Here is an 11,832-nt window from a genome sequence, read left to right as displayed (position 1 = left end):
GATTAAAGGTGAAACCTCAATGTATTTTTGTCGATTGACTAGACCCCATGTATCGATATCAGTTAAACAAAAGCGCGGAAAAAAATAATGCCGTAGATTTCATGGATTAATCGATTTTAGGAATAATCATATCGATCTACGAACGGCTTGTGACGGGTAGCCAAAAGAAACGTTTCGTTTTTGAATGTTTAATCCTTATGACAAATTTCGAGAAACGTGTTTGTGTTGAGCATGATTTTTGCGTAACCGATGGGCGTATCACCAAGAACTTATGTAGTAGTCACCGACCCAGGCCCCGGTGGTATCTTTAAAATGCCCGATATTTTATTTTGGAGACCATTCTTCAAACAAGGCTGATCAATTAAAGATTATCGGCCAGCAGATTGACGAATTTGATGCTTCGACCCATCAGTGGGGGAAGGGCTGTATAAACGCTCTGTAATACTTTGCACGTATATTTTATCAACGTTTTTCAATTAGACACTGATTATACATACATACGTACATTTTAGAGAGAATCGAAGTGATGATTTTACATTAGTGCTTTGAATAAGTTTGAATATACATATAATCTTTCTATTCCAGTTGGGTTGTTCTCAGCCAAGATCTCTGTCACAGCCCGGGAAACTGCTCCAGCAGGGTTGTTCTCAGCCAAGAGCTCTGTCGCAGCCCGGGGAACTGTTCCAGTTGGGCTGTTCTCAGCCAAGAGCTCTGTCACAGCCCGGGAAACTGCTCCAGTTGGGTTGTTCTATGCCGAGAGCTTTGTCACTGCCCGGGACACTGCTCCAGTTGGGTTGTTCCCAGCCAAGAGCTTTGTCGCAGCCCGGGGAATTGTTTCAGTTGGGTTGTTCTCAGCCAAGAGCTCTGTCACTGCCCGGGGAACTGCTCCCGTTGGGTAGTCCTCAACCAAGAGCTCTGTCGCAGCCGGGGAGCCGCTTTAGTTGGTTTGTTCTCAGCAAAGAGCTCTGTCACAGCCCGGGGAACTGCTCCAGTTTGGTTGATCTCAGCCAAGAGCCCTGTCACAGCCCGGTGAACTGCTCCAGTTGGGTTGTCCTCAACCAAGAGCTCTGTCGCAGCCGGGGAGCCGCTTTAGTTGGTTTGTTCTCAGCAAAGAGCTCTGTCACAGCCCGGGGAACTGCTCCAGTTTGGTTGATCTCAGCCAAGAGCCCTGTCACAGCCCGGTGAACTGCCCCAGTTGGGTTGTTCTCAGCCAAGAGCTCTGTCACAGCCCGGGGAACTGCTCCCGTTGGGTTGTTCTCAGCCAAGAGCTCTGTCACTGCCCGGGGAACTGCTCCCGTTGGGTAGTCCTCAGCAAAGAGCTCTGTCACAGCCCGGGGAACTGCTCCCGTTGGGTTGTTCTCAGCCAAGAGCTCTGTCACAGCCCGGGGAACTGCTCCCGTTGGGTTGTTCTCAGCAAAGAGCTCTGTCACAGCCCGGGGAACTGCTCCAGTTTGGTTGATCTCAGCCAAGAGCCCTGTCACAGCCCGGTGAACTGCTCCAGTTGGGTTGTTCTCAGCCAAGAGCTTTGTCGCAGCCCGGGGAATTGTTTCAGTTGGGTTGTTCTCAGCCAAGAGCTCTGTCACTGCCCGGGGAACTGCTCCCGTTGGGTAGTCCTCAACCAAGAGCTCTGTCGCAGCCGGGGAGCCGCTTTAGTTGGTTTGTTCTCAGCAAAGAGCTCTGTCACAGCCCGGGGAACTGCTCCAGTTTGGTTGATCTCAGCCAAGAGCCCTGTCACAGCCCGGTGAACTGCTCCAGTTGGGTTGTCCTCAACCAAGAGCTCTGTCGCAGCCGGGGAGCCGCTTTAGTTGGTTTGTTCTCAGCAAAGAGCTCTGTCACAGCCCGGGGAACTGCTCCAGTTTGGTTGATCTCAGCCAAGAGCCCTGTCACAGCCCGGTGAACTGCTCCAGTTGGGTTGTCCTCAACCAAGAGCTCTGTCGCAGCCGGGGAGCCGCTTCACTTGGTTTGTTCTCAGCAAAGAGCTCTGTCACAGACCGGGGAACTGCTCCCGTTGGGTAGTCCTCAACCAAGAGCTCTGTCGCAGCCGGGGAGCCGCTTTAGTTGGTTTGTTCTCAGCAAAGAGCTCTGTCACAGCCCGGGGAACTGCTCCAGTTTGGTTGATTTCAGCCAAGAGCTCTGTCACAGCCCGGGAAACTGCTCCAGTTTGGTTGTTCTCAGCCAAGAGCTTTCTCACAGCCCGGGGAACTGCTCCAGTTTGGTTGATCTCAGCCAAGAGCTCTGTCACAGCCCGGGAAACTGCTCCAGTTTGGTTGATCTCAGCCAAGAGCTCTGTCGCAGCCGGGGAACTGCTCCAGTTAGGTTGTTCTCAGCAAAGAGCTCTGTCACAGCCCGGGGAACTGCTCCAGTTGGGTTGTTCTCAGCCAAGAGCTCTGTCACTGCCCGGGAAACTGCTCCAGTTTGGTTGTTCTCAGCCAAGAGCTCAGTCACTGCCCAGGGAACTGTTCCAGCTTGGCTATTTTCAGCCAAGAGCTCTGTCACAGCCCGGGGAACTGCTCCAGTTGGGTTGTTCTCAGCCAAGAGCTCTGTCACTGCCCGGGACACTGCAGCCCTGCAATGGTAGAAGGCAGTAACTCCATATTTTGGTCAAATCCACCTTTTGGGCATTTCTGGAACTACTGCTAGTGCTTTATCTTCTGAAATGGTTGTTATCCCTGTAGAAGCAATATTTTCTGAGATTTCAGCATGGGGGTGAGAAGTTACTCCGACCTCCAGACACTAATACAATGGTAAAAGGCAGTAACTCCAATTGCAATGGTAAAAGGCAGTAACTCCATGTCCAATGTGGAGTTACTGCCTTCTACCATTGTTTTTCTCCAAGTGCCTGTGGACCCCCACACCCCACCCCAGTACCCCGCCCCTGATAATTCATTGACTGGGTGCACTTGATCCTTGACAGCCACTGTTCTCCCACTTCCCTGTTACAGTCAAAAACGCATTGGAGTTACTGCCTTTGATGATTGTACAACCAAAAATAGTGGCGGTGGTTTACAATGGAAGAAGGCAGTAACTCCACTTTGACCTTGAACTTTGACCTTTTGACCTAAATCACAGTACTTTTGATATTTGGAAGATGAAAAGACAAATATCAAATTGTAAGTATTTTGATAAGATTCCTCATGTTTGAGTCATAAGGTTGATCACAAATTGTTGTTTTTCTCAAAACTATGAAAAGTGGAGTTACTGCCTTCTACCATTGCATGGCTGACTGCTCCTGTTGCGTTGTTCTCAGCCACGAGCTCTGTCATAGCCCGGGACCCTGCTCCAGTTGGGTTGTTCTCAGCCAAGAGCACTGTCGCAGCCCGGGGAACTGCTCCAGTTGGGTTGTCCTCAGCCAAAAGCTCTGTCAAAGTCCGGGGGACTGCTCCAGTTGGGTTGCTCTCAGCCAAGAGCTCTGTCGCAGCCCGGGGAACTGCTCCAGTTGGGTTGTTCTCAGCCAAGAGCTCTGTCACAGCCCGGGGAACTGCTCCCGTTGGGTTGTCCTCAACCAAGAGCTCTGTCGCAGCCGGGGAGCCGCTTCAGTTGGTTTGTTTTCAGCAAAGAGCTCTGTCGCAGCCCGGGGAACTGCTCCAGTTGGGTTGTCCTCAGCCAAGAGCTCTGTCACAGCCCGGGACACTGCTCCCGTTGGGTTGTCCTCAACCAAAAGCTCTGTCGCAGCCGGGTAGCCGCTTTATTTGGTTTGTTCTCAGCAAAGAGCTCTGTCACAGCCCGGGAACTGCTCCAGTTGGGTTGTTCTCAGCAAAGAGCTCTGTCTCCGCCCGGGTAACTGCTCCAGTTGGGTTGATCTCAGCCAAGAGCTCTGTCGCAGCCGGGGAGCCGCTTCAGTTGGTTTGTTCTCAGCAAAGAGCTCTGTCACAGCCCGGGGAACTGCTCCAGTTGGGTTGTTCTCAGCCAAGAGCTCTGTCACAGCCCGGGGAACTGTTCCAGTTGGGTTGATCTCAGCTAAGAGCTCTGTCACAGCCCAGGGAACTGCTCCAGTTGGGTTGTTCTCAACCAAGAGCTCTGTGACAGCCCGGGGGACTGCTCCAGTTGGGTTGTCCTCAGCTAAGAGCTCTGTCACAGCCCGGGAAACTGTTCCAGTTGGGTTGATCTCAGCTAAGAGCTCTGTCACAGCCCAGGGAACTGCTCCAGTTGGGTTGTTCTCAACCAAGAGCTCTGTCACAGCCCGGGGAACTGCTCCAGTTGGGTTGTCCTCAGCCAAGAGCTCTGTCACAGCCCGGGAAACTGTTCCAGTTGGGTTGATCTCAGCTAAGAGCTCTGTCACAGCCCAGGGAACTGCTCCAGTTGGGTTGTTCTCAACCAAGAGCTCTGTGACAGTCCGGGGGACTGCATCAGCTGGGTTGTTCTCAGCCAAGAGCTCTGTCACAGCCCGGGGAACTGTTCCAGTTGGGCTTTTTTCAGCCAAGAGCTCTGTCACAGCCCGAGAAACTGCTCCAGTTCGGTTGTTCTTAGCCAAGAGCTCTGTCACAGCCCGGGGAACTGCTCCAGTTGTTCCTGACTATTCAAATTACCTCAGTGAAAGGTGAGCTGTAGGCGATGTCTGAGATGGTTTTTTTTTCCAATAGAATAACTTCGATCCTTGCAGATATAAATGGCACCATTTCATAATTCAAATGGCATGCAGGTTGCATGTGATCTGCATTTCTTCATGATCAACATTTACGCTCGATCAATGTAGGTCTGCTATGCTACTCACAATTGTGGCATTGTTGTTGTACTTTTGCAATTGATCGAAGATTGACAAAATGACTAAAATTGACCAAAAGCAAGCCGATAACATATGCGTAACATGAGATACGCGGATGTGACGGAGTCTGGTATCCTCCGATCATGGCTGGTAAACATGTAAAAATGTACTTTCGAGACACTTCATTATTACCAATTGTCCTGGTACAGCATTTAGATTATCGGGTGATCAATATCGGATTTTCTCAAACCTGAAATTACATTCTACATTACATTTTGGTTTCATTGGCTTGTTTGGCGTCCAACTTTCTAAAAACATATTCGTAAAGTTTCAGGTCTATGATCGACGGCGTGGGTGATTCGCCACTGTTATTCCTGACAAAATTATTAGCCCATCCAATATTGCCATGTTCTAAAACATGTTGTATATCTTTTGCGGATGCAGCGTGAAAGAATCGCATAAAAATAGTCAATTTTAACTCTCATTCTGAAGTAATCAAAGTCATCAAGTTGATAATGATAATCATAGCAGCACTAAATCTGGATAAAGGATTGGGTTTTGAAATCACTATATGTCTGTCTCGAAGCGAGTCACAATTCCTCTGCCCTATACTGTCCGGAGTCGCCAATCTAATTGACGGCACAATCGAGGATCGCTGACCTTGACATATTGATCGACACTGGTGCCGGAATCTCCATCATCTCTTCTTCGTTCTGTCATTCGAATGAACTGCTCCGGCTCCAACCTAGGAAGCCCCCTAGCATGAGGTCGGTTAAGGCCGTTAATTGAAATGAAGTTACTTTAAGACTAGGGTGAAGAAAGACCCTCTGGTGAGGAGATTGACTACTGCACCTGACAATAATATTGATGGCGGAAGATGCCGGCTTTGCAATTTTCTCGTCAATAATGTCCAAATATGACTTTATTTCTTAGTTGATTTCGAATTTGGTGCATATAAACACTGTACAGCTACATAAAGAATACATTAATTTGGTAGATTATGTAGATACATGTAGATACTTTTTATAAATTTTTCTCATAGTCGTAGCGTTTTTTCCGGGTTCTTTATGCAAATGTACATTTCCACGTGCTTTTATCTACGCAGTTTTGCTGATATCCATGCATCGACGTGTATACGGTGTTAATCTGATTGTCTCAGAGAATAAACGTCGATGGTTCATTCGACTAGCCTACCTCGGACTTTGTCATTATGTTGCCCTGTTCGGGAGTAGGACAGGTAAATGGAAAATAGAGTAAGTACTAATAAAAGGAGCTGCAGTTGGCACCAACTTTGATGGAGTTTGCACCAACTTTGATGCGAGATCTGACTGATCCGAGAATAAGCGGTCAGAAATTGGAAAATAAATATTCCTGTTAATAATAGGAAACTGCATGCAAGACACTAAGACTTTCCTAAATTTTGCCCTAGAATCCTTCCTAAATCTTCACCCAAAAAGTGGTTAGAATTAAAATTCCACCCAAAAAGTCGCTAGTAATAAGATTTATCCGTTAGCAACATAACATGTTGACATATGACTACTTTAACTTCTATGTTTATGTTAAAGTTAATAATTTTTTTCAGTGTAAAAGAATTAAACATAACTCCCGGGTTATTAAGTTTTAGAAATAAAAAGGACTGCCTAGCAAAGACTTATGAAAAACCCACTATCGTTTTACCAGAATCACTTTAACATGGCTGTATGCATGGTTTGCAACAACTAACTGGTTGTGGTGTATCCGTTAAAGATCATTTAAACCACAATGATTAAATCATCAGATCATTTTACAGATTTCATGCTTACTATCAAATAAGAAAAAAAATGAAAAATTTACAGATACCAGCACGAGGTGAAACAAATTTGAATGAATTAATAACATAAATCGTGAGAAACTAAGTGAGTTTAAACTAAATGATGAATATGATTTCTCAGTGGGTTGGACTTCCTGGAGTGTACCGGATAACAACCCCAACATAGTCGTTACAAGTTATTACGTAAAAAAATCACAAAAAATGCTTACTTCTTCGATGGGGTATCCACCGACCATGTCAACTTGTTTAAAAAAATGTAATTGATGTTGTCAAATAGAAACCATGTCAAACATACCAACAGTTCATGATACTATTACAGAACTGAAACCTTGGACCTACCTGGAAGAGTCTCGTATTCTGATCGGATTCGATCGAATTTACTTCATCATTATAAAGGATTAAATTTACGAGAATTCATGATAATTCTCGATATCTTACTATGGGGATTATAGCGCTAATACCATGGTTCTATCTTTTCGATAAGATTCTTGAATTTTCTCTGCACGACTTCCCAGTCTAGATTTATTATACGAGATGAATTCGATGTACAGATTCGGCACCACTGTGTATTTACGAGAGATAACGATGCTGAACAGAATACGATCGAAATACGAGAAAAATACGAGATCAGGGTTTCATAAGTCGTCTATACGACGGATTGACATGGTGAGGTATGTCTGCTTTGTTTTCGAACTAAATGGGAAAATTCTATGCATAGACCGAGTCGAAATGATACGCATTGCCTGAAGTGTTGTGTAAAATGCTTGCCGTCGACCTTATCGTTGAGGATCGTGAAAAAAACTGTATATATCCTGACGCCCTGGACTATGTCCGTATATCGCTTTAGTGATGACCATGCGTGATCGAATATAGTTTCACCATCAGAGAATTAATTACTAACCATTTTGATGTTATTTTTTACTTCGTTTTATTGGTGTGTCAACTAATTCATGGTTAATGCTTGTTAATTTCACAGTCGGAGCAATAAGTACTACCAAATCATGAATGCGTGGGTGTACGAGGACATGAATGTATACATGATTCCCTGGCTGACCTCCATATTTTGTCGCCATGACAATTTGATATGGGTGGCTAATTTCGACATTTTGACGTCATGGAATCAACCACCCCACCTGGTTACCTTCTCTGTCTGTGTTTATGTTACGTACTTCAGCCATATCTATCCTCACGGTGGGTAAAGGTACAGGTTTACCTTAGCAACACAATAGATACAAGGCATTTCATTACAGGGTTTAAGGGTACATTCGGATAAAGATAATAAATGTGAGCCGTACGCCCCGCAATATGTTTTGTATGTTTCTTTTGTGTCGTCATTTCTTCTCAAGGTCAGCAAGTATTTCAATGAAGCAAACAGATGCATTAAGCCGCCGTGATCCTTGGAATTATCTATCGACATGTTAAACCAGTGTACTAGTTGATATTACGCCCTAGCGAGACGACTTAGAACTACTCAACTAAAAAACACTTATTATCCTTACATATGCTTTCATTTCGGAAAGTGTTAATTTCTATCACATTTGATAAAATACTGCTATATTCACAATGTCAGGCGCAAGAAGTCGTTACCCCTAAAAGTAGTAGTACTCAAGACGTCAGTAAACTTAAGTATATCGAGGAGGTAACATTTCTTAATGTTGTTGTCACGGACAAACGCGCTACAATCAAAGCGCCTAAAACAATGGAATGCACAGTCGCGGCTGGGGGTGATCGCTGACATAAGGCGCCATACAAGGGCCTTGTATCATCTATCAGTTAAACGAAACAAGACAAATCATGATAGGGTTGCAGCTAATAAGTTAGCCGAGTCACTCGGAAATAATGATAAAAATGAGTTTTGGAAGAATGTGAAGAAGGTTAAGGGAACAAGAGCTATGCAACCAAATAGCATGGACGGAGTTAGTGGCATGGACGCTACATGTAATCTCTTTGGTGAAAAATTCAAAAGTTTGTATAACTCGGTGTCGTACAATGTAAATGAGATGAATGACTTGAAGAGGGATCTGGATTTAGGAATCGCCAGTGGTTGTCGGGATGGTAATTGTGATGCCAGTCATGATATTTCATTCCAAGAGGTAGTTGGTGGGATCAGGCGATTAAAGCGCGGAAAGACGGATAGTAATCCTAAAATAATGTCAGATCTTTTTATCAATGGGAGTCAAAGGTTGAATGTGTATTTGTCACTTTTATTGAGTTCCATGATGAGTCATGGTTATTGTCCCCGTGGTTTCGTTCAAACCAGAGTTATTCCAATTCCGAAGAACAGCAGAAAGTCTTTAAATGTCTCAGATAATTATCGTGGTATCTCTTTAAGTAGCATCATCGGAAAAATTATGGACAACATTTTCTTAAAAAGTATGAAAAGGTTTTACAGACCTCCGATGCTCAATTTGGTTTTAAGACTGGTGTTTCTTCGGCGGCGTGCAGTTCAATTGTAAATGAGGTCATTAATTATTATAAAAGCTGTAACACAGCAGTATATTGTGTCATGCTGGACGCTAGCCGGGCTTTTGATTGCGTGCATTTTGTAAAGTTATTCAGTCTTTTGACTAAAAAAGGGTTGTGCCCGTTTGCGGCAAGGTTTCTGGCATCTTTATACACCCAACAACGGGTGAGAGTTCAATGGGGGGAATGTGTCTCAGCAGAATTTGCTGTCTCTAATGGTGTGAAACAAGGTGGTGTATTGTCTCCTGTACTCTTTGGTATTTACATAGATGAGCTAGTGGCGAATTTAAAGAAGGCTGGTTTTGGGTGCCATGTTGGTAACCTCTTTTGTGGCGTCTTTGCCTTCGCAGACGACCTAATCATGCTTGCACCCTCATTACGTGGGTTGAAGAAAATGTTGAGTACAGCAAGTTGTTTTTCAATTGACTTTAATATTTCGTTCAATGCATCAAAAAGTAGATTTTTAGTTTTTGGGTTAGATGATCCACCAAGGGCATTGTTTTTTGAGGGCACACAGATACTCATATCTATGGAGGAAGAACACCTCGGTATTATTTTGGGTCCTCGTGTTGATCGGAGAAGAGTAGAGCTTTTAATAAATGACTTGTACAAAAGAACTAACATGTTAATGGCACAGTTCAGATTTGCCCATGCGCATGTAAGGTACGCACTTTTCAAAAGTTTTTGTATGTCTTTATATGGTTCCCAGCTTCTGGACTTGTCTAAGCCTTATATGGAGGAATTGTTTGTTGCGTGGCGGAAGTGTCTGCGACGGGTTTTAAATCTACCATACAGGACTCACAATGATTTACTGCCGTGCATTGTTCACGACTTTTGTATTGAAATTGAACTAGAAAAACGGTTAATGAATTTTATGGGTGGTATGTCTTCATCTAAGAATGTATTTGTCAGCTTGTGTTTTAAACTTGTGTGTCAGGGGAGTGAATCTTCACTGGGGAGAAGTGTCAACATGTTGTATGCAAAATATGGGTTAGATAGGAACAATGTGGACAGCTGGGGAGATATGTTGAGGGTTTTTTATATAGTGAATGATAAGAACGGGCAAAATAGGTTAGCGGAACAGATTAGCGAATTGATGGTCATGCGAGACGTAGGGGATGCGGCGTTTAATCATAGGGAATTAACAGAAATGATTGATTTTCTGTGCACTAGTTAAATTCTTTGAACCTTGATTTTTCACGGATATGTAAATAGATCGTTGTAAACAAGCACCTAGCACCCAGCACAAATCTGTAAATGCACCACATGTGTCAGAACTATTTCTCGACGAATAAACACACATATAAAACAGCTGGCAAGAAGCGTGGTACTAGTTGTCTTTATAATTCAAAATGGCATCGTCACCATCGGAAGAGATAGAGTGGTAGCCCTTCATCCAAGACGTGATGCACACTTTCTTGCATCGTTGTTCTGGCATTATTCTGATGTCATTCAAATTGAAGTCAGAATAATGTCACAATGACAGCATACATTGTACGACACTTTTTTTAAATTAACTGATGTCAAACGGATTTTTTTGTTAGCCCGGCATACATTCGAATAACTGTCAATATGACACCATTTTCATGAGACATCACATTAACTTTCCTTGTTTACAGGTCATATCAAGTTCCTACCTATTCGTTTATACATATTGTATGATAGACGATCAGGATTCGCAACAGTATCACAGGACTTCAATTTCAACAAGCATGAATGCTTTTGTGAAAATTGCAACGCACGACAGTTTGCGCATTTGTTGCACAGGGCAATGCACAGGATAAACGACACACGATTACGAAAGACGGTGTAAAAATCATTCCCGTAACAGTCACCATGACGATGTGTATAGCCAGCGGGAACACAGAACAGATCTGTAATGGTCGGATGCACTTACATTCTGGCTAATCAGATCTGCCTTCTGACGGGCGACTGCCATTCCGACGCTCTGCCCGAGCCATCATATACATACACCACATGGAAAATGTTCTACAAAGTCTCATAAAATCGTCTTGTACATCAGGAAACCATTATATATCGTAATTTAAATGCTTGCATTCGGATCTAAGGGAAGATTTGGAATGCATTCATTCTTTATCCAGCCTATTTAATGGGAAGATTTAGCTTAATTAGAGTCATTCAAATGACCGTGGATTGTGCCGATTCAAAAGTAAGCAGCCCTATCGATCTTTGAATGCGAGCATGCTTTTTGCTTAAATCTACCATATTACTGAATCAAATGTTATGTGCAAGATGTCAATCTCTTGGTTCTTGTTCGAAGATCCGAGGGGAAGCATTAATGTTTCGTGATCAGGCGATTTCTTGACGTTAACATTATCTGGTGCTATATTGAAAAGTCTTCGCAGGGTGCATATCAGATCTGGAATCGGCAGCTCGTCAGAATGGGAATTGCCCATCAGTTTGAAGGTCTGAATAGCCGGGGTGACTAAGTACAGGAAAAAGTTTCCAGACTTTTTCTCGTCTGAGCCTTTTCTCAAAATAACTGCACGATAGCCTTTCCATTTCGAACCATAATTAAGCTATAACTGCCAGCGCCGAGATAAGATTCATAGTTAAAGGAGAAACTTCCCTTAATGTGCAAATGATAGCGCCGTGAAATAATCTTTTAGAATGTACCAACAACTTTGATCAATGGTCAACCATGAAATGAAAAATCAAATTATCTGCGAACCTCCCAAAGTCATCAGCTCGACGAAACTCGGGAGCATCTCGATTCATCAGCGCTGCAGTATAACTCTAACTGAATACGTCACGAAGGCATTCTGAACACGGTCATTGGAGATAAGATAACCCCGGGCTCCTGAGCTCATCCCGTTTCAACTCTTATACATGTATA

The 11,832-nt window shown here is 44.0% G+C and overlaps 1 protein-coding gene across 1 annotated transcript; it reads right to left on the bottom strand.

Annotated features, from left to right (window-relative positions):
* Positions 1-1,019: 1,019 nt before the first annotated feature.
* Positions 1,020-10,914, bottom strand: LOC135503430 (uncharacterized). Its single transcript, XM_064797007.1, has 6 exons — positions 10,873-10,914; positions 3,783-4,513; positions 3,210-3,531; positions 2,869-2,933; positions 2,243-2,566; positions 1,020-1,647 (listed from the first exon to the last, which is right to left on the bottom strand). Exons 1-6 carry the CDS (start codon positions 10,912-10,914, stop codon positions 1,020-1,022), a joined length of 2,112 nt encoding a protein of 703 aa, XP_064653077.1.
* Between the last annotated feature and the right edge of the window lie 918 nt (positions 10,915-11,832).

Source organism: Lineus longissimus, chromosome 19 (assembly GCF_910592395.1).
Source record: "Lineus longissimus chromosome 19, tnLinLong1.2, whole genome shotgun sequence".
NCBI classification, from domain to species: domain Eukaryota; kingdom Metazoa; phylum Nemertea; class Pilidiophora; order Heteronemertea; family Lineidae; genus Lineus; species Lineus longissimus.
The sequence above is the reverse complement of the archived record's forward strand: the minus strand, read 5'-3'. Positions and strand labels throughout refer to the sequence as shown.

Bases quoted from the DNA above. Each gene is read 5' to 3' on its own strand.
- LOC135503430 (XM_064797007.1), bottom strand. From the start codon at position 10,914: ATGGCAGTCGCCCGTCAGAAGGCAGATCTGATTAGCCAGAAT. The intron at 2,934-3,209 runs GTAGAAGGCAGT...TGACTGTAACAG, and splicing joins GAGCAGTCAGCCATGCAATG to GGAAGTGGGAGAACAGTGGC. The intron at 2,567-2,868 runs GTACTGGGGTGG...CTACCATTGCAG, and splicing joins AATGAATTATCAGGGGCGGG to GGCTGCAGTGTCCCGGGCAG.